Below are 22,573 nucleotides of genomic sequence, written 5' to 3'. Positions count from 1 at the left end.
AACTATAAGAAGACATGGTAACCAGCGCTGGCCAGTTGGAGTGTTAGCTTGCATAGGAGATGACTTATTTAACTACATATCCACTAAAGGAACACTACCCTTGGCCTATCAAAACCTTTCTTCTAAATTAGAAAGGATGATTCTTATCTAACCCCTCCTGTTTGTGGATAGCAGCTACAAAAATATAGCCAAAATCATATTGGAAGAAAATACTGCATGCATGTTATACAAATCTCATTGGGGTAATTACAGGCTAATTCTATCCCATATTGCATGGAATTTAATGAAATTTAACTTTGCAGCAAAATGTGGCCTCTACAGAACTCGAGATCTTATGAAAGAGGAAAACTTACCAGGTGTAGATAATCTGTCCTCTGGGATAAGTGTAGAGTATAATGTAGCAGTCACCCCCATAGAATTCACCATATGATTTTCGGTCAATTTCAATCCTACCATTGTTTTCTACACGCCAAACCTGAAAGGAATGAAATATGTGTACCAAAATCAAAATTTTCTTAATCTAATAATACTTCTCAGAGGTTTAAAAAATACTTTGGTTTATACTGGTCATTAAACAACTTTTAAATTACTTTCCTAACTAATTCACAAAACCAAGCAACAGGAAGAAATTTTTATCAATTTGGCAATTTGGTTATTGACTTTTTAAGTGCTTATAGTCCTTTTGTACCCTTCACAGCACTTAGCTCAGTTTCGAGCCTGTTGATTAATAAATACCTATTTGATCGATCAGTGAAAATAACGACACTCTAGTTGGGATAACAAACTGAAATATTCCACTCAGAAATACATCTCTTAATTTATATAAAAATTTTCATCATTCGGGAGGTAATTTCTTCCCTGTGTTTTAAGGCATGAGACTATTGTTTTACCAGGTAAGAGAGGAAGATTGTGACCAAATAATAAAAATGCCAATTGCATGACTTCTATTTTCAAAAGGTGCCATAAGACTGATTAAGATAAAAGCAGGCAGAACTAGTTATTTTCTATTTCCTCATCCGCATCACAGATTAAAGAGACTTTTAAAGATGAAAAGTTAGAGAGATGAGAGTTGTAAATGAAACGGGAAAGTAACACGTGAGTGAGAGACGGCAGGCACTGTGTGTGCGCACACCCTCTTGACTTGGTCCTGGGGAGGCTCAAGATGGACCCTTTGCTTCGAAATTGGAGATGAGCAAGTGGAAAAGAGCAGCGCAGTGCTTTCGGGGAGCCGCCTTCCCACGCCATCCCAAAGGAACAATGGCAGCATGGCTTGGCTAAACCCCAAAACCAAGAAAAAGCCCTGATGGCAGCATCCCTGGGGTGGCACGGGAGGACATCTCAGAGACGCTGTGCTCTGACATAGAGATTGCAGCCAGGACATACTCGGTGCTGGGAAGCCACGTCTGCCACAGGGTCCTCTGGCTGTGTTTAGTTCCAGAAAAGGAGGCCTGAGTGGGATACAGACCCAGCCCCAGAAGCTGATACCCCTCTGACAGCGATCATGGAGGGCACTTCTCCCTTTGCAGTTCCCACATGCCCTGCACAGCTTAGAGTCATACTTCACGTCTTTGAAAAGAGAAAAAATACTCTTAATCTCTTTACTATATACTTTGGTGCAAGCATTGTGATAAGCCCTTGGAATAGAGAGAGAAATTATTTAATTCCTTCCCTCAAGGAACTGACAAGAGGTCTGGGAGGAGAAATCTGTAAGTAAATGAACAATTATGTGGTACTTCTAAATGATAAATTCTGTGAAGAATATTCATGGCTTGAGGACAGGGAAAGGTCATTTCAGTGCAAAGGGAAGGCTTCTCGGAAGAGATGCAGCTGGCAGAGGGGAAGAGCCCTGAGGCTGTGCAAGGCTGAGGTGCAGAGAGCAAGGATCAATCATGGAGGCCTGGGAGGCCCAGCTGAGTATGGATGTTCTCAGGAAGACTGTGCAGAGCCACCAATGTATTCTAGAATGGAAGCAACATTATCCAGTTTCCCTTAAGTTAGAGGCCTCAACAGTAGATTAAATGTGAAGAGATTTAATTTGGGAGAGTTCTTAGGTGGGGTTTAACAATTTTTGTCAAAAAAATAGCAATAATCAACAAACTCAATCTGAATGCTCTAAAAATATCTGTGATTTAGGCACACAACAATGCCCAATTTGCCTTTGTGAATGCCTCTACGGTGCAAAGGAAGGACAAACTTACGCAGTGGGTGCTTTCAGAGCAACGCACCTTTACTGGACAATCCCAGTTCCAAGAGCAGGAGCAGTTCTGGACCAGGAAACGAGATGGAGATGGCAGGGTTCCAGGGAGGCCTCTAAGGTGATAATTAGGTGATCTTGTGCAAATCACCTAACTTCTTAGAATCTTAGCAAACACACAGTAAACTAGGACTGAAGGTCAGACAACATCTCTTCCAGCTTTAAACTCCCTGGTTTAATATACAGTCTTGGACCCTCTTTATTAATATTAAAATTCACATTTTGCAAAGTCTGTGGTTTCCTGAAGTTATATTTCCACATATCTTGGCATAAATGGGCTTGACAAAGACAAACCAATGAACAAAAACATGTAAATACCTCCACTTTGCCGGAACCATCATCCACCATGTTATGCTGGGCTGCCATTTGTGGAGAATTGTGTAATTTTGAGGCATCAAATTGAATTTGTTTTATTCGAGCCACTTTCTCTGTGACATATACTTTCCCAAAGCCATCACTCTGATCTTTATCTCTCCAGTCCTTAAAGAACTGTTTGAAGATTGGTGTTTCACCTCCTTCTGGAAGAACTTGAATCTGAAATTTAAATAATAATAATAATTACAAACAGAAAAATAAGAGACCAAGGAAAAACAATAATCTAGTAGTGATGAAAAAAACTGAGGAAATGCAAAGATGATCCTGTTGTTTGTCATGACAGATGTATACTTAGAAGCTGGGACCCTTAAATGAATACAAAAGGGAAGGTTATCAAATACAAAGCTAAAACAATTCAACCTGGCTTTTTTTTCTTACAGCTAAAGTTACAGCCACTGAATTTGGATGTTTGAGAGAAGAATAAAGTTATTTTATATGTTACCATTACAGTCAAATAAGTTTGACTGTTTTTCTACATTAGAGTCATAAGAGATCTGTGACCTGAAAGAAATGATCTCATTGTGTTACTTGTGCCAGGACATTGAAATGAAGAGAAAAGCTGAGGCTGAGAGATTCAGAAATGAAGAGCAGCTAGACAGTGTCTAAGCTGATCTCCATGAAGGCAATATTCTCTGGGCATTAGTCCATGTCTATACAACTTGCTCTAAGGAATAACGGATAAATACTCTCAGTTAATTCAATTGTGGTTAATCATTTTGACTTAAAGGCAGTGGAGGAAGTAGATGGGTTCTTATTCTCATTACACAGTTCCGTGGGAGATCTGATCTCCAATTTCTGCAAAATTCCATCCTCCACACAGATATAGTTCTAGGGACACATGATGCAACACTGCACACACGTAAGTGAGAATGACTTCCGTGCCTATGTTATTTTGAACCAAACTCTTTCATGAATTTCGTGGTGATGTCATGAGCTCCCATATTTAAAAAATTTTCTTCTAGCCAGTTCACTTCCACACATACTTGGGTATTGGTAGAATAATTCATTTGCTCTAGGAATTCTTCAGCTGTCTTCATGGCAGCCTTTCTCTCTTGGGGATTAGCATCTCTACCTAACATGCAAGATAAATGAAAGAGACCGAATTTCAGAGAGGCAAGATATTATACAATTAAGAAATACTTGTGCACCAAAAAATAAACATAATTATAGGGACTTCCCTGGTGGCACAGTGGATAAGATTCCACGCTCCCAATTCAGGGGGCCCAGGTTTGATCCCTGCTCAGGGAACAAGATCCCACGTGCATGCTGCAACTGAGAGTTCGCATGCTACAACTAAGGAACACGCCTGCCACAACTAACACCTAGTGCAACCAAATAAGTGAATAAATAGTTAACCAAAAATTAAATTAAAAAAATAAACATAATTATAATTGAATTTAACTACAACCCTGAAGGAATAATTTCCTAGTATACTAAATATATTTAACAATATTTTAATGAACACTACATATAAAAAAGATTATTTTTACAGTGCCCAAAGGCTTTCTTTTACCCCATCATCCCTGGTAAATAATGCTAGTAGGAAGAAAATATGGTTTTGATGTTTGCATTTTACAGATCATGCAGAAAGGTAAGCTTTTTTTAAGTCAGAAAAGATGTTTTATTTACCTTTCTGAAGAAATCTGTATAAATCTGAAGTACATCAGCAATGCCAAGGGCATTTTTTACCTTTCCATACGAAAATCTGTTTTGCAGCACCATGGTCCAAAATGAAGCACTCTTCAGAAAGCAGCATCGCCATGGAGAAGGGGTTTTCTTCTGCCACCACGCTCACTTTCATGGAGCCACTGGCATCTGAAACCTAACACGAGGACCATGAGCTCACCTGCGGATGATCAGTATGCTCTAAACGTCGATCATGGTGATGGCTGCACAGCTCTGCACGTGTAACAGAAACCACTGAGCTGTACACTTCAAACGGGTAACCTTTATAATACGTAAATTATATCTCAACCAAGCTATTTCAAAGAAATATGTCAGACATGGTGCTAAGGAAAGCATCGATACCTTACAGTTTGTGCTTATGGAGTTTTTTCAATATCGGGGCTGTGATTTACTCAAATTTACCTAAATACTTTGTGTAAATTATCAAAGTAAATATCATCTGTCATAAATAAAATTGTGTCACAAATAAGCTTACCTAGACTCGAAGGTTGTAAATGACTACAGAACACTTTTTTTTTTTAAGTTGGAGGTGGTTTTACAAAATTGCTTAGGTTGGAATTCACTGTTTTTCAAAGTCCTGGTAGGCTGCAAGGTAATCTACCTGGGCACTTGTTAAATATGCAGATTTGAGGGCCCTGCCTAGATCAGTGGTGAGGTTTTGCAGCACTGTGGTGGGGCTTGAATTCTGTATTTTTAGAAACTGCCCTAAGTGACTCTGCTTCCCAGCTCTGTTCAGCGATCCCAAATTATTTTCGGACTTCCCTGATGGCGCAGTGGTTAAGAATCTGCCTGCCAACGCAGGGGATATGGGTTCAAGCCCTGGTTTGGGAAGATCCCACATGCCTTGAAGCAACTAAGCCCGTGCGCCACAACTACTGAGCCTGCACTCTAGAGCCCATGCACCACAACTATTGAGCCCACGTGCCACAACTACTGAATCCCACATGCCTAGAGCCCGTGCTCCTCAACAAGAGAAGCCACTTCAATGAAAAGCCCACAAACCGCAACGAAGAGTAGCCCCTGCTCCCTGCAACTAGAGAAAGCCCGTGTGCAGCAAGGAAGACCCAACACAGCCAATAAATTAATAAATAAATAAATTTATTTTTAAAAAAGGTATTTTCAAAAAGACTTTATACTGATAATTAGATGTATGCAATACATTATAGATCCATTAGAGGGAGCACTGATTCAAGATTAACATGTTCACATTTAAAAATATTTCCCTAGTCCCATAATGCTGTCCAAGAGGGAGAATGGCTTTATTTGATGATGTGACATAAAAGATATTTGTTAAACTGTTGAAACTGGGTTTTAGAAACAGTAATAAAAAAAACAAGCAGCCACAAATTCTTTAGAGTAACAATTTCTGTGTGGCCTATATTAAAATTATAAGTATTTAGGAGTGGTAACCACATTTTCCTATGCCATCTAAGAAGAAAAGAATCTACTTCCCCTTCCTTTCTACAAAAAGAAAGTTATTCTATACAAGTTAGTAACTTGATCTTCATTTAAAATCACAGCATGTCTGCGCTAGAAGATTGCTTTAAAAAGCAGCAAATATAATTCCTTCTTGTAAGAGATGAGAAAACAATTCGATTCTGCAGGAAGATTAAGGTCTGCTCTAAAGCTTGTGCTTAGAAAGTTACAAGGGGAGGGAATGGTTGAAGGATTCCATGTGAACCGTCTTCTCAACTAGTATGTCTTGTGGATTTTGTTACCTTCACCAGCAATAAAATCATAAAATTGTGGAGTTGGAAGGAACCTGAGTAATCTGTAATTAAATCTCTCTCTCTCTCTCTTTTTTTTTTTCCAGATAAGAAAACTAAGACCCACCATGGCCATGTCTTGCCCAAGGTCACCAAGGCAGTCCTTCCCACAGGCTGACATGGAACGAAGTCTGCCAACACCCAGGACAATTTTTTATCCCGTTTCCTTCCAGCTGTTTGATTTGATAGCCTTGCTCTCTTATAAAAAGTAAGCCTTCATGATGTCTAAACAGGATATTTTCAATTAGGTGACAATTTCATAGCTTATTAAGATTTTATAAGAAAAGGCTTACAAAGTCTTTTTACTTCATGAAGGAAACATTTTATTGAATGTAATGTATGAAAACATTGTTGCAAACTAATATAGCAACAGTACGTAATTTTATTTAAATCACAGCAAATTACTGTTTGTTGTTTTTAATAAAAATTTTAAAAGTAACAGAAAGGAATTTTAATAACTATGCTAGGGCAAAGAATGGATTCTGCCCACACATTTCTCTTTGAGGGCAATGAGGAGAACTGTCATCTGTAGCAAAGAGTCCCCCCCGGTACAGGTCTCCCCAGCAACATCCAATCCAGTAAAAACAACAGAACTCCTTAACAGTGAACTCACCATGTAGAGTTTAGCCATTTTCCTGTTACTTAGGTCTGCTATGATGTCGTCATCATCTTCTCCATCCCTAAGCTCCGGCTTTTTCCCTAAAACCTGGAAAAATGTTCACAGATAAAAGATAAAGACCTCTCATTAATGGTGCAAAGGTTAAAAAAAAAAGTAAAACAGCTTATATTTCTACAGTCATAAATTATAAAATATTAGCAATTGAAATAACCAGGCTCAGACATTTCTCACCAATCATATAAAGAGGCCTTTTACCATGGGTCAAATCAATCAATGGCATTTAGTAAACAAATACTGAATTTGCTGGTGAGGTGAACAAGAAAGTGAAATCCCAAACTTGAAAGTAAGTCCTTGCATTATTGAAAACTAGCAGGAATTAATTAAAATTTGATTTCTAAGCTCAGCTCTACAATAGAATTTCTTCCATGATCTCTGCCTCTAGAAGCAATCTATAGGTTTTATTAATTTATTATCACAAAGACTTGGTCAAAGTTACTATTTGAGGGTAGGGTACTATTATCATTATTGATTTAGGCTAGATGAAGTGTAAGTTAACCATATCATCTTTGTTTCCTGCTGTATTCTTGGCACAGAACAGATGAATGTCAAATGAATGAATGCATTTATTTATTCTTTGCATATCAGATGCAATCCAAAAGTTCAAGGAAAGCATTTGAATTTCTGTATACCAAAATCACAAAAAAAGTCTATAAAGCACCTTAATTAATTGACATAAATATCACAGGATGTTAAGAACAGGAAGCAAATATAAACTTATTCAAGATAATGTGAGTTTTATAACAATACATAGATAATAAAATTCAAGTTTAGAAAATACAAAGAAGCTATTCATTTAGATTCAATAAATATTTAATATACAATGAGATTCCTTGCATAATGTGTTTTATAGTCAGTATTCCTTACAATACTTTGTGTGAAAATACATACTGCTGAATACCAGGCAATAAAAATGTATATAAATTCTAATCTCTGTTTGAGTATGGCACACCCTCAAGTTTAAAAATACATTAAGGACATATTTCCTCTGGGAATATGCCCATCTTTTTGTTTATACAGTGATCAATAAAACCCTTTAATTATTGAACATACTAAACGATTATCATATAGTTTTTCTTTTTTGCTAAAATTAGGATCCACACAAAAAGTAAAATACTGATACAACAAAGAGTGCTTTTTTTTTTAACAATTTCATCTTGTTAGAAATATATATATCTTATAAGAGCAGTGAAAGGTCTCATATACCCTTTAAAAATTCTACTCCAACCAAGACAGTAGTTTGGAATGAAAAGTTTGGATTAAGGCCATATTTAATCCTGGGAAGTCTCCCAGTGGACTAAGTAAGTCTGAGATTTGGGGCATACTCTAACTTTTAATTTTCAGACAATTCCCATATTAGCTAGGGATCTTAATTAGCCTCTCAAAGGACTATAGCATAGATGGGAATTGAACCCAGGGAATTTACCAGAAACAGGCTTAACTCCAGAAGTACAGGGAGACTGTATATTGTCAGGTATCATTTTAAAATTCAGTTCAACAGCTAAGCATTTACCAAACACCTCACTGGGATATACAAAAGAGTTTTCAACCACTTTGCACAGCCCTTAAAAACTTTACATCCTTCCTAGAAAGAGGAAAATAGTTTAATGTGTTCACCATACCAACTCTGCCATACATTTTGATCTTTGAAATAAACTGTAAATACAGCTTTTCTTTTTCTCTACAAGTAGGACAATGCCTAAATTTTAAAAAATCCATTTTAGGTTTCTCAAGTGATGAGCATTTAGCTCACATAACGCTTTGTGTGTGAAATAACATATGTTTTGACAATCTAAAGAGGAAGGTAAAGAGAGAAGCCTTATCTGAGGATGTTCTTTGAAAGTTTCATCTATTGTTCTAGCCAAGACCTGTCACTCTAGCTTGGAGCCCCCATTTCCTTCAATTTTTTTCTTTAAGTTTTCACTTAAAAGTACCACCATCCTCTAATATGTACCACCATCCTCTAACACGCTCCAAACTTGCCTCATCTTTCCACAAAACTAACAATTCTCAATTCTCCGTTTGTGTCAGTGAATCTCTATTCCTCTATTCACCTGGACTTAAAATCATGTCATCAGTTTTGAATACTTCCTGTCTCCACTTTGAATCTCCTAGCTGCTTAGTCATTAAATTCTCCTTCTTTACGATGATGTTTAGAGTCACTGATTCCTATCTACATTCATTCCCACCCTAGGGAAGTTCTTCATCACCCAAGTCACGGGTTATGCCTACTCCTGTCAATTCCCTCCTGCCGTCAGTCCCCCTGCATCTTTTTATCCAGAAAGTTATTTGTACACTGGCTGGGAAGGCCCCTTATTTCACTTACTCCAATGTTTCAAGAATATGAATCCAGATAAAGATTTATATCTTTTATCTGCAGCAGTGATTCTTAAGGTTCAATGTGCTCAAGCAACATCTGGGTAACTTGATACCCAACTGCCAGCTAAGTCAGTGGATCTTGGGTGAAGCCCAGGAATCTACACTCCAGGTGATTCTGAATTGGATGCTTACTGACAGAGCCCCAACTCCTCCGCCTGGATTCCAAGGCTCCTCCAGAGGCTGGATGTGTCCTGCTCGGCTTTATCTCCCAGCATCTACCAGGTATCCTTCTCTAATCAGGCTGAAGTTTTCCATGTCCTCTGGGGGCCACGCACTCTCCTTCCCCAGGGCTGTACCTAATGCTGTATGTAACTGTTACCTAGGTTGACTGGGTGTGGCAGAAGCAAAACTGAACAATTATTCTTTAATTGGTTCAGCTAATTATAATTAGCACAGTAATAGTTACCATTTATTGAATGTCTACTATGAGTCACACCCTGGATCAGGTGCTTTAGACACATTAATTTCAACCTTATAAGAGCTCCCATGAACCAGATACTGTTATCATTTTACAGAAAAAGTCACTGATGCTCAAAGAGGTGAAACGATTGTTTCACACTGCTACATGTTGAGGCTGAGATTCTGGTACAGGTTCCTTTAATGCCATTTCTACAACTTTTAGAATAATTGGTTGCATGCTTTCCTAAATCAGAAGAAACTAGGCAAGTCTTTGAAATGGACAAAAAGATTCTTTCCACAGATGGTGTCTAGGGGATCCTTCTGGTGATCTGATGTTACAGAGGTCTGCACCTGTCCTTCTCTTTGAATTATTTTTTAATTCAGTAGAAGACTGATAGCAGCAAATGATTTTGTCCACAGAGATGCACAGGAATGTTGTCTGGTGGTGATGAGACTAATTTCTGCCCTGTGGAAGAGGCCAGTTTTGCAGTTATTAGCAAATTCATGTCAACACTGATTGCCCATAGCTTTGTTCTTTGGATCCTCTCTGAACTCATAATATCTTAGTTTTCTGATTAATGAATGACAAATAAAATCTTTGACATGGGTTATTTTATGTCTGTCTGAGACTCATGGTCTTACTTCTTTGAAAACTATCCTTTAACACATGGTACCCCACTTGTCGAAACCACATATACGGAAATCTATTTATATATTTATTGCCTTTTATTATGTTACATGTATTCAGCTAACACTTTTCAAGTGCCATTATGTGCCACGCTAAGTACTTTAAAAATTTAATGTAGCCGATGCTTACATATTACTACGTACCACACACCATTCTAAGCACTTTACATTTATTAAGTCATTTCATCTTCATAATAAGCCTATGAAGTGGCACTGTTATTATCCTGTTTTACACCTGAAGAAACAGACAAAGTAATAGCCCAAGGTCACGCAGCTAGTTAGTGACAAAATCGAGATTTGAACTCTGGCTCCTGAGTGTGTGTTCTCAAGTAACAGGCTGTGCTGCCTCTTGTAGATACTTCAAAAGATTCACTTAACTGTTTAGGCCTTGTCTCTGGACATGAAGCAGAAGTTGCTCATAGCAGAGATTGTACAGGGTGCATGTTTATTTCTCCAGTTCTGATCAGAACAATGCCCGCAAACACCCCGTGCAGCACACATCCCATACTCTATGCTTACAGTGTCCTGCCTTCCTCTCCACACAGCTTCCATCTTTCTCCAAAGCCTCTCTGTCTACTCCCCTTTCCTCCTGGTTCTGCCTATGCTGCGGGCATTAAAGGCCGAAAGAGCAGTTCTCTCATCATATCAGAGTATTGTGGGAGCAAGTAGCCTTTAAAAAAAGAAAAACAAAGTTCAACAAACATGAAAGAGCTACCAAAGAATGTAAAGTAATAGAACAATAATACTTCTTTATCCATAAAACTGGCAAAGGTTAGGAGAAAACTGACAATATCCAGTGTTGGGAAAGATTCGGTATTCTACCAGGCGCTCTGGTGAGAAGGAAAATCCTTTAAAGTGATGAGCAGTAGGTAACAGAAACCTTAAAAACATGCCTATCATTTAATCCAGTCATTCTTTTCTAGTAGTTTATTCTAAAGAAATAATTAAAATGTATGCAAAAAATTAATGTAATGAATGTTCACCACAGCATTATATAATGCTAAAAACACAAACCACCTAAATGCTCAACATGGAAGGAATGGATTAAATAAATTAGGCTATAGCCATACAATGGAAAACTATACAGTTGTTACAGTATTACAAAAATTAGTTGAGGATCAGGAAAATGTTCATAACATTTCAAGTAAAAATTTAGATTTTGAAGCATTATCTATAGTATGAACTCTTTCTTGTAAAAGCACAGAGCTGTGTATGTGAAAACAACGACTAGAAAAAACTTGGTTAGTCTTTTTTCAAAGGTGGGACTTGGGGTGATATTTTTCTTTCGACTATATATTTATAAAATTTCAATAATAAACATGTATTTTTCTTAAATAACACTGTAAAAACTTCTACTTAAAAAAAATGCTGACCTCTTGTATTTGTTTCTCTCCCAGTGGAATAGACTGTGGTATTTTATTACTTCAAATAGACTAATTATCACCTCATTTTAACTTACAGTCTACCTCAGGCTTCTGCCTCAGCCTTACTCAATCCATCAAAGGTAGTAAATATAACTGGAATCCTAACTGCTCTAGGCATTTTGATCAGAGAAGCATCTGTTAATGTAAAGACCCAGGAGCCAGCAGGGGCCCAGGTTTCTTGAGTATTCAGCTGGGACATTAAGTGGCTCCAACGATGGCAGGGGCTATTTAGTTACACATGGCATGTGAATACAGAAATGGGAGTATCTATTTCTTTTCCTCTTTTTTTGTCAGTAATATAATGTAAATGCTTAACAATGTAAGATACTACCCCAAGTACATTAAAGAGGCTGGAAATTTGCAGAATACAATTTTGTTCTCTGCCTCAACAGATCTTTTCTGCTGCTTACTTTTTGCCTTCAACAGGAGTTCAATTCAAAATAACTCAGATTTTTATATTAAATCATTAAAGCAAATACACAATCCAACTTTAGATTAACAATCCCACAGCTTCAGAATTTCTAGGTTTTTATGACCTATGCCAAGACCATCCTCAGGGTGCTGTGTGTTTCTTCTATATGACCCACGTGACTTTGTTTTAAAACATAAGTTGGCCAACGTGTAAATGTGTTTTTTTAGAAAGAAGGACCAAGCAGTTAAGAAAAACTGTGCTATATTTTCATAATCCTTACCGAATTTTCACATTTGCAATTATCTTTATTTATTTTGAAACTTTTAGCCAGCCCCACATATTTTGGATATAAAGTTCCAAAATTTGCAATCTTGCTCACACAAGATGCATTTTCCCTCCTTTAAGGTTTGACAGAAAAGTCAAGATGTGTGGACACTTTACAGTAAGTAACTGAAGTGAATAATAAGGAAAGGGGATAATATGTGGTCTGGAGGAAGAATAATACACAACTCAAAACTCCAGATCACTTGGGATAAAAATGATCTACACTGGTGTCAAGTCCTACAAACATTTAACATAGAGGGTCTTATGTACTTCTCAACCTGACTTCATCTTGATAGATTAGGATAATGAGGCTGAAAGAAGTTAGGAGTTAGCCTTAAGCCCAAGTCTTATAAACGCTGAGGCAAAGATGTAAACCCCAGGCCTTCCAAATCCTACTGCAGTGCTTTATACAGATAATGAGACATGGCATTGTTCTCACCTTAATTATTTTACTGTAAATGGCTCTGCTTCTTTTTTCACTACAAACAGAGTAAGCTTCCAGGTTCTAAGAGCTAAAATTTTAATTACTCAGCAGTTTTTGTGTCTTATTTCCTTTCCCTAACTGGAATGAAAAATCAGTACATTGCAAGCATATGGTGAATAGAAAGAAATTGTTAGAGTGAAGTACAGCCTCATAGTTATGATGTATTTACTTACTTAGAGGCATTTTATGCTTTTGGTAAGACTAATATTTGATAATAGGGAAGAAACACACATATAAAATGATAGGTAATTCTGAGAAAGCTGCAACCTCCATTAGCCAGCTCCACCTGACCTGGGTACAGTTCCAACATTTGCTCTCCTGCTCTCTCTCAGTGATGTGCTTCCCCACCATTAAAATTGGGTAATTTAATATATCAAATAGTGATAAGGTATTTTAGACTGAGAGAAAGTGTGTGGAATATGTTTGGATAAAAGGACAAAGTGAACCAAGTGTCTGCAAAAGAGGCTTCTCTTCACTATCTAGCTTAGGGCTGGCCGGTAGAATTTTCTGTGACTATAACATTCCATATTCATGTGGTCCAATACAGTAGTCACCGTAGCTGCTGAGCATCTAAACTGTGGCTAATGCAACCAAGTAACTGAATTTTAAATTGTTTTTAATTTTAGCTAATTTAAATCAAAACCTAAACAGCCACATGTGTCTCACAGATGCTGCATTTGACACTGCAGCTCAAGAGAGTGCCGTGGCCTTGGGGAACTCGTCAAGATGCGGGTCTGCACTTCAGTATTACTGTAACATTGACATACCGGAGACTAGATTTAGTCGGTCAAACTCACGAGCAAGTTAATGTATAAATTATTATAATATGGAAAGCTAATCCACAAGTTACTATTATAGAAAGCTAACTTATGAGTTTAACATGGAAACCTAACTCACACGTTATTAAAATATGTAAACCAGAATGTCAACTTATTAAACTAGAGCAGCTGTTTTTCACTGGCTGCAGAAGAGAACCACCTAGGAGTTATGACAAAGAGCGCGGACCCAGGCCCAGAGACTCTGAAAGAAGCCCTGGCACTGTGTAGGTGAGAAGTCCCAGGGCCTGGTTTGGTGATATAATTTAAACCTTTCGTGGCATCAGCTTTGTTAGCCTGGCTCACTCATCTTAACCATCAGGACAGGTCTGACAAGTCTTTCTGATTTTCACATACCTTTCACGTAAAGAATTTCTCTCTTGGACAAATTAGCATGGCCTGGTGGTCTGGAAGTTGCCCTGGGTCAAATCTTTGGTAAAGATTTTAGGCCCTCTGCTCCTTCTGGGGATTATTAAACCCTTTTTTGTAAGATCTCAAATCCATGTGGACATTTCTACCCAATCAGTGCTTGGATGGACACTTTCATCACTGGCCTCTGGGATTCCTAATCTCTATGCTTCACAATGGGCACCCTCCACATTTGTCTTTTTTTTTTTTTTTTTTTTGTCTTTATCCTTCATTTACTAAGATCAGAAAATCTGAGCTGGATGGACCCACAACTAAGTGACTCTGTGACCTTATTCTCATATTTAAAATGGTATAATAATTAATATCATTCACAATTATCATGATGATTAAGTGAGGTAAATAAACCTGATTCATATATCATATTTAATGAAATTAGGTGGAATTCTACAGCAAGAGAGTTGTGAGTTTCCTCTTTTATCTGTGTAATTCAGAAAATTTCCAAGCACCAAAATTTAGTTGAGCAAACTCAAAAGGGCTTTTAGGTACTCTGCGGTGCTTGAAAAATATCTGCATACCTTTGATACTGACATTAAAAAATATATATATTTTCTTTCAAAGAAAATGTCTACCCCAATTGCCCTGCACCTAATGCCTCCACAGGATGGATGAAAGGGTAAATGCTGACACCAAGAGATATAAAGGGTCAGGCCAGCTCACTGAGCGCAAAAGTTGTGCTACGAAAGCTATTATGATATGGAATACACAAAATAGGTATGATTGTCAAAGTGTGCAGCAAAATTTGGAAGTTACAAAATAACTTCACAGCAGACGAGGTTCCCACCTCTCCGCAGGTTGAAGACTTGCGTGCTCTGGAATGAAGACCCACCATGAGCTGTCAACCCCACATCGCCCACGCCCATTCCCACGGGGGCAAGTTACATAGCCTCTCTGCAACGTCCTTTCTTCATAAAGTGAGGACGTAGAGATGATATTGGCGCCTGCCCATCTCACCTTGGTCTACCTCAGAGGTCATCAGCAGATAACTGCTTAAAGGTCAAAGCCTTCTGCTCTCTGTCTGATGGCATTATCTGGCCACCGGGCTGTACTGTATCCACATACAAGGCAGGCTGGAGGTTCTGGGGAGTTAACACGCGAGGAGCGACCCTCAACCAATGAGAAATGGGAGTTACCAGCTCAATCCTGCAGCCACCTCGGCCTTCAGTGGGCCAGTTCTGAAGTCTTCTCCATACAGTTTCTCAGAGGGTCCCTCTGGGACTAAGTCCCAGTTTCTGCAGCAGTAAATAACTTATTAACAAACTATTGCCTCATTTTACTCCTACTCCGTGCTTCCAGGATCATCTTCCAAATAACAATCTGCTCCCAAGTCCTTGCCTGCAAGTTGGCTTTTGGAGGAACACGAACCAAGACAGGGGGTAATAAATGTACCCACTTCATAGGGCTGTTGTAAGAATTAAATTAGCTCATCCATGTTCAGCCCACAGAAGAATACCAGTCACACGGTAAACACTGAATGTTTGTCCTAGTGGTGCTTGTTCTTATCTCCTCCGCAGCAAATAAAATTCATGACAAATTGGTTTCTTAGAGTATGGAATGTATGTGTCAATGATAAGAAGCACTCGCATCACATAAAGAGAAATGCAGCTAGAAAGAGCAAAAAGGGAACAGAAAATTCAGTTGACCAGTGAGCCATTTGCCCTTTCCCTTGTAAAACACGACAAGATGAGATTATGCCGTCACCTACCAATGGAGCACCACAATAGTGAATATTCCAGCAAATGATACTCAATTGTAGGGCACGTGCTACTTGATTTGGAATGGTTTTTAATCAACATATTTGTCTTGTCCACATCTTATCTACTCTATCAGATTTCATCAAAATTTATTTTTAGTTTTGGTTTGCTTTTTCTAGTTATTAGTTTTCACTGAAATAGAGCATTGATACTTAATTTCACAGTTACGCATCGTATAGAACTTCACTTCCCAGTATAAAATGTTATGGAATATCTAGAGCTGAGGATTTCCTATTGAGAATTTCCACTGAGAGTATACTGTATTTACAGGAACAAACCAAGCTTTCCTGACAAACCCTTTTTACGTATAAATATAAACACATATATTATATATATATATATATACACACACACATATAAATATACACATATCCAGAATAAAGTAATTATAAAACTGTGATGCACTGGATACCCTTGCAAACATAACAGCAATTGTATTAGCAATCACATCAGTTTTTCATTTGCACAAGTACTGTAAATATAACCCAATTCCATCACAGTGCGATCCTTGGCTCTGGATAAACATGAGGTAAAAGCACAATCCAGATGGCCTCTATCTTAGGGAGTTCTTTCCAATATGTGAATATACTTCCTCATGATATTAAACAATAATTACGAAATAAATACTAAAGAGCTGTGAATTACTGACTCTTGAAAAGTCAATCTTCTAATATCTAGGCTTGGCTAATTCTTAGCACAAGATTCTAAGAGGAAACAAAATTAATATTATGGTTAATTATCATATATTTTAACTAATTTACAAAATGAATGTCAAAGAGTTGTGAATCAATGAATCTTAGAGATCTGACTCTTTAATATTTGAGTTTGGCTAATTCTTAGCACAGGAATAAGAAGAAATTGCCCAAAATTGCTGAAAGAAAATATAGTCCTACTGTAAGATATGTATATATATATATATATATTATGTTTATAATATTATAACAAACATGAGGAGAAATATAAATAATAGCGAGACTAGAAACCTGCCATTCTAGTTTAATATTTGTGTTAGTTTATCAATTCAAATATAGAAAAATCCACCCTTCCATACAGCCCATCTGTCTTGGAACTGCATTATCCTACTGATAGATTCTATCACTGTTCCCTCACTTCAGCTAGAAACTAAAGGAGAAATGACCTCATTCAGAAATGCTTACCAAGTAGTATTAGTTTGGACTGATTATATAAAAGTGACCTCTTATCAGTAAGGTCACAAATCTTCAATGTTGAACTTGGGTGTGACAAAGTGAAAGATTATTTGAAAAATTATCTTATTGTAGCATATGGTTAACTATACTTTTATTCTATTTCTTACCTTTGCTCAGAATATTTCAACTTCCCCCACTGGATGAATTGGTGAAGAACAAAATGGGTATCTGAATTAAAAACCAGACATCCAAATAAAAGATTCACTAAAATAAATGACAAAAAATGAACGGTGCCTGGCACATAAAGTAAGCTATCAATAAATGGTAGATACAAATAGTTACAGCATCTATAGTGCCCTTGGAAGCAGCATAACCTTGCAGCATGCACTACTTATCCCTATAATCTTTGGATTTGGGGTGTGTACTAAGTATCACTGCTGTAAAGCAAAACGGGGGAAATGATTTCATTACAATGCAACAGAGAAAAGAAAAGGAAAGATTCCTATCAGCTGGTACCTCTGATACTTCCTCTCTATGCGCAATATGAGGACTAATCTAGAAGGAACTGCAAATATTTTGGATCCCTTTACCTTAAAAATCTTTGAATGGTAAACCCATAAACAGACCTTCTCTCTCCACACGGCTCTCATAATAATGTTATCTTAATCAGATAACAAATTCTGGGGAACCTCTCTGACGTGCAAGATACCATGCAATACAAATAGGAAATTTCCAAATATGTCTAAGACGTTCAATTTCCCAAGAACTTGTAAAAAGAGGCCGGAAAATAAAGGAGGGATAAACAAGGAAGCTAAAGTTACTTGGATAGCACTCCAAGAGAAGTGTACCTCTCTCACAAAACGTTTTTTGTTGTCTCAGTGTTAAAGTGTTTATGGTGCCTATTGACCAAATTAATATCTCAGGCAACTCAAAGTTCCATCCTCCACAAAGTATAGAGTTGTGATTAACAATGAAGTAAGAGAGTAACAGAAAATAATTTAATGAGTGGTGTGTGTGTGTGTGTGTCTGTGTGTTACAAACCCACAAAACAACTTCATGTTTTACATTTAAGGAGCTCAAAACAATCGTGTTTATTCCCTGACACTAAAAAGCTGTGATTTTTATTCTTACTTATACTATTTTCCTATAAATCTTCAGACCCTTTAAAAATATTATACACTCATTGTTCCAAAATGGTCATGAGGGGGATTTTCAAAACAGCTCCCCACTTCTATTACTGGTACTTCTTTGGTTCATTTGATACTATTCTACAAAGATAAATGGGGGTTGATTTATCTAGTCAAAAATCATCCCCAGAAAAAAAAGTTTCTCCCATTCTCTATGACATCAATTTCAAAATGATCGAGCTTGACTGACTATACAATGTTATTTTAGTTAAAAGATTAAAATATAATTCCACGTAAATCCAGTAAGCTCAAGATTATGCTATGAAAGCAAACGTTTCCAACAGAGAAGCTTCATGGAATGTTGACAGAATTCTAAATTTCCAAATTCCAACTTGCTTTTTTCTTCATCTTTTCTCTACATGCTGAAAATGTATGACTATTTCAGTGCTCAGAGTATTAAATGTTCAAAATCACATCTGCTTTTACTTTCTGTAAGTTGTACAACCTTGGGAAGCATTAGCACCACTACCTTTGATGTCACGTGCTGGGAAAAGATGAGACACATACATTGGGTGATTTCAAAAATAGAGCTCTGCATCTGTGTAGTTCCTTGGAGTGCACGGAGCACATTCACTTTTAACCCAGGGGTGAGGAGAAGCAGCACCAGGACCATCGGCAGTGGCCACGCAAAGTGGTTGAGGCCAGTGGACAGCAGTGATGTGTACTTGAGAGTGAGAGGAGTGGGGGGTTTGGACACTAAAGTGGACAAAAATAGAAATACTGTCCAATTTTGCTGAACTCTAAATGGGGAGGTGACCTGACCTGGGAAGGAACATTTTACAGATGGCAGAATCCAACTGCAGCTCCTGGGGACACGCATTTTTATTCACAGAATGAACAGTTTTAGACACGAGCTATACTGTCCTAGGTACCTGGAGTGTGTGCAATCTACCTAATACGTGGGAAGGCAGACAAGTTCAAGACGCAGTTTCCACTTTCTGGGAGGTGAGTTGTAACCCTTAATCTGTAGAAAGAAGACTAGCAGAGTATATGAATTACCCTTATCTAAACACTAGCTGCTCCTATATAAATGCAGTTGGTTTTAAAACCTAATCAACCATACGGCTTTGTTCATATCTTCACCAACACTATTATCTAAAACACAGGGAATTTTTTTTTTTTTTTTTATTGGCTGTGTTGGGTCTGCGTTGCTGTACACGGGCTTTCTCTAGTTTCTGAGAGCAGGGGCTACTCTTCATAGTGGTGCACAGGCTCCTCATTGTAGTGGCTTCTCTTGTTGTGGAGCACAGGCCCTAGGTGCATGGGCTTCAGTAGGTGCAGCACATGGGCTCAATAGTTGTGGCTTACGGGCTCTAGAGCACAGGCTCATTAGTTGTGGCGCACAGGCTTAGTTGCTCCGTGGCATGTGGAATCTTCCCAGGGCAGGGCTCGAACCCGTATCCCCTGCATTGGCAGGCGGATTCTTTACCACTGCGCCACCTAGGAAGTCCAGAAGTTTTTAAAGCAATACTATCTTCTAGGAAACAGGAAGACAAATATAATTGGTTTTCTGGAAACGCAAAGTTCACAGTTAATTGTATTAATTATCTAAATATTAATGACCAACGAGTTAGAGCTGTGAGGGCTACACAGATATAAAGGCAGTCTTGCCCTCAAGGAATTTAGAGCAGCATTGTTAAGATATAAATTTCACTGGGCAAAGTTCTTTGGGGAAATATAACTAAAATTTTACTCTTTGCCTAAATAGACCTCTCTAAAGGATAATTTAAGAAATATCTGCACAATTCTAGATTTTACTTACAAGATAATCAAATAAGCACATCATAAATATCCAATCAACTTCTCAAAAGAATGATTGAATACATCTTATTTTCAAGTAGTCAATTATGACTTAAAATAACAAGATGAACATAATTCCTACAGTGGGAGATGCTCTGGAGATTAATCTATTTTATATGCTATTGTCATACAGTCTAAAATACGTAAGTTTGGGAGAGATGAACTGGGAATTTGGGATTAGCAGATGCAAACTATTATGTACAGAATGGATAAACTACAAGGTCCTACTGTAGAGCACAGGGAACCATATTCAATATCCTGTGATAAACCATAATGGAAAAGAAAATGAAACAGAATGTATATGTATGTGTAACTGCATCACTCTGCTGTACAGCAGAAATTAACACAAAATTGTAAATCGTCTATACTTCAATAAAATAAATTTCGGAAAAATAATAAAATACATAAGTTTTATCATGAGAAGTCTTTCAGCCACTGGTGGGACTGTGTTTTCTGGCATTTGAGAATGCTCACAACTGTTACCACTCTTGGACTACGTTTTTAGATCTAGTGCATGCTTATCTTCTCAATCTGACAATAAAATAGTCTCTGAACTTTACTAGGAACCAACCCAGTGATCACTAAACACTTATTAACAGAGACATCATATGACATTCTAATTTTTCTTTCCAATTTTCTTCTCTTATCCAAAATCTAAAATAATGATTGTGCATATGACTTTCCAGGGAGCCTCCGTATTTTTATAGAAGCAAGAAATCCAACAGTTCAACAACATAGCATCTGCTCACAACCTCCCTGTAGTATTTTTACTGCCAGGATTCCTTCACTAACATTTACAATGATTACAGACTTAACAAGCTTATCAAATTACACTGAAAAAAAAAAACCTCTTTCCAAGTTAGAAAAATCAGTTGTTTTGTTGTTGTTTCAAATGACTTGCTCCTTCTTAATCCTCTTTTCGATATCTACCCAATGCTATCTTTTTTAAAAGTGAAAGTCTATAAAACATACTTATAAATTATTCACCTTAGCCATTTTTCCTCAAGGGACTTTTAACCTCCCTTCTAATGTTCAGGAAATGAGTAGAATCAACAAAGAAAGTTTGAGACCTTCGGGCTAGAGAGACATTTAATTTTCCTTCACCCTCATTGATTATTTATTTTAAATATGAAAAGACAAAAGACCAAGAAAAAAGCTTTACATAATTTACATGCAGTTTTTCATGATAAATATGTTTACAGTGAGGAGAAAAGAAGCACAGCATAAATGTGACTTTAGTTACAGGCTTTAGTTACTTCTGCTTACAGGATTACTTTCATATTTAAGCATATGAGCTTTTAAAAGTGCTGAGGATACAGATAAGAGGCTGACCACACATCCTGTTCCCCCGACGGTTCTTGTTAATGAGTGTGGTGTCCTGTCTGGTTAGTGCCCACTACTACTCTCCAGAGTATTTTGTTTGAAGGATAAATTTATGATCACCATAGAGATAAGCAATATTAAAACTGTGTGAAAATAATATTGTGATGAACAGAGAGTTGAACTACCTCGAAATAAAGATCAATTTTTCAAAAGACTCTCAGAAAATTGGTTTTCAATATTTTCAGTGTTGATCACTTGAAAGTGTTACAAAGACATGTTCCAAAAATTCAGCATTGAATATGGAGTCATGACAATTGCATCATTTAACTAGTTGAAAAATCCCTGATATTGAGCCATTATCAACCTTCATATACAGACTTCCAAAGTTTTTGGAAATAAATAACTTTTTAAAATTCTCATTAAAAATGAGTCACTTAACAGATCAATTTTAAAAGATATTGGAAAGATTTTTAGGTTTTTGGAATCCTCTAGCAAAGTCAACAGTTGCAGTAGAGGCTCAGAAAAAGAAGTGACGTTCCATTATCTTAAACAAGGTAACCTTTTTTGTCTGTGTACTATGGCCCACTTTGGACCACTTTTAAAGCCTATGAACCCCTCCTAATAAATGTATTTTTTAAATGTATAAAATAAAATACTTAGTATTACAATGGAAACCAATTATATTAGAACACAACTATCAAAAAAAATCTAAATATATTTTAAAATATGATAAAGTAATAAATAAGCTTCTTCATGTACTCATTAAAGAATATTGAAAAGCAGGTCTAATAACTGCCATAATTACCAAGTAGTGACAAGCATAAATGATATTGTGAGGTTCTCTGCAGTACCTATAGTGTGATCTGAAAAGTCACAAATTCTGCTCATGCCACTAAGGTTTATCAACTACATTCACAACTGGAGAACATCTTCAAGAAGAGGCTAGTGAAAATGAAGCTGGAAATTTTTCTCACAACCAAGTTCATGACCTCTTTGAATTCTATTGTTATAGTACAACATTGAGAAAGCCTAGAGGTCAAACTTGTTGATCATAAGTCCACAGTTAATTCATCAAACAACTACCTACCCTTGTAATCAGGCCATAAAAGAACATTTCTAAAAGCAAAACTTCCCCAAAAGGACTTTCACTGAAAATTTAGTTCAGATCCATTGTGAGTGACAGCTGTCAATCATAATGCAGTATAAATTGAATGTACTAAATGGAAACAAAGTCAGTGTTTTCTAGGATTTTTT

The 22,573-nt window shown here is 37.2% G+C and overlaps 1 protein-coding gene across 1 annotated transcript in view; it reads right to left on the bottom strand.

Annotated features, from left to right (window-relative positions):
• The window catches only part of SCIN (scinderin), a 67,690-nt gene that overhangs the window by 19,084 nt on the left and 26,033 nt on the right, over window positions 1–22,573 (bottom strand). Inside the window, exons 5-9 of the mRNA XM_057732413.1 lie at window positions 6,695–6,787; window positions 4,319–4,451; window positions 3,613–3,701; window positions 2,573–2,788; window positions 354–475 (exon numbers count right to left, since the gene is read on the bottom strand). Of these exons, the coding sequence (XP_057588396.1) occupies window positions 354–475; window positions 2,573–2,788; window positions 3,613–3,701; window positions 4,319–4,451; window positions 6,695–6,787 (653 nt within the window). The remainder of the gene's footprint in view (window positions 1–353; window positions 476–2,572; window positions 2,789–3,612; window positions 3,702–4,318; window positions 4,452–6,694; window positions 6,788–22,573) is intronic.

Source organism: Hippopotamus amphibius, chromosome 4 (genome assembly GCF_030028045.1).
Source record: "Hippopotamus amphibius kiboko isolate mHipAmp2 chromosome 4, mHipAmp2.hap2, whole genome shotgun sequence".
NCBI lineage: Eukaryota > Metazoa > Chordata > Mammalia > Artiodactyla > Hippopotamidae > Hippopotamus > Hippopotamus amphibius.
The sequence above is the reverse complement of the archived record's forward strand: the minus strand, read 5'-3'. Positions and strand labels throughout refer to the sequence as shown.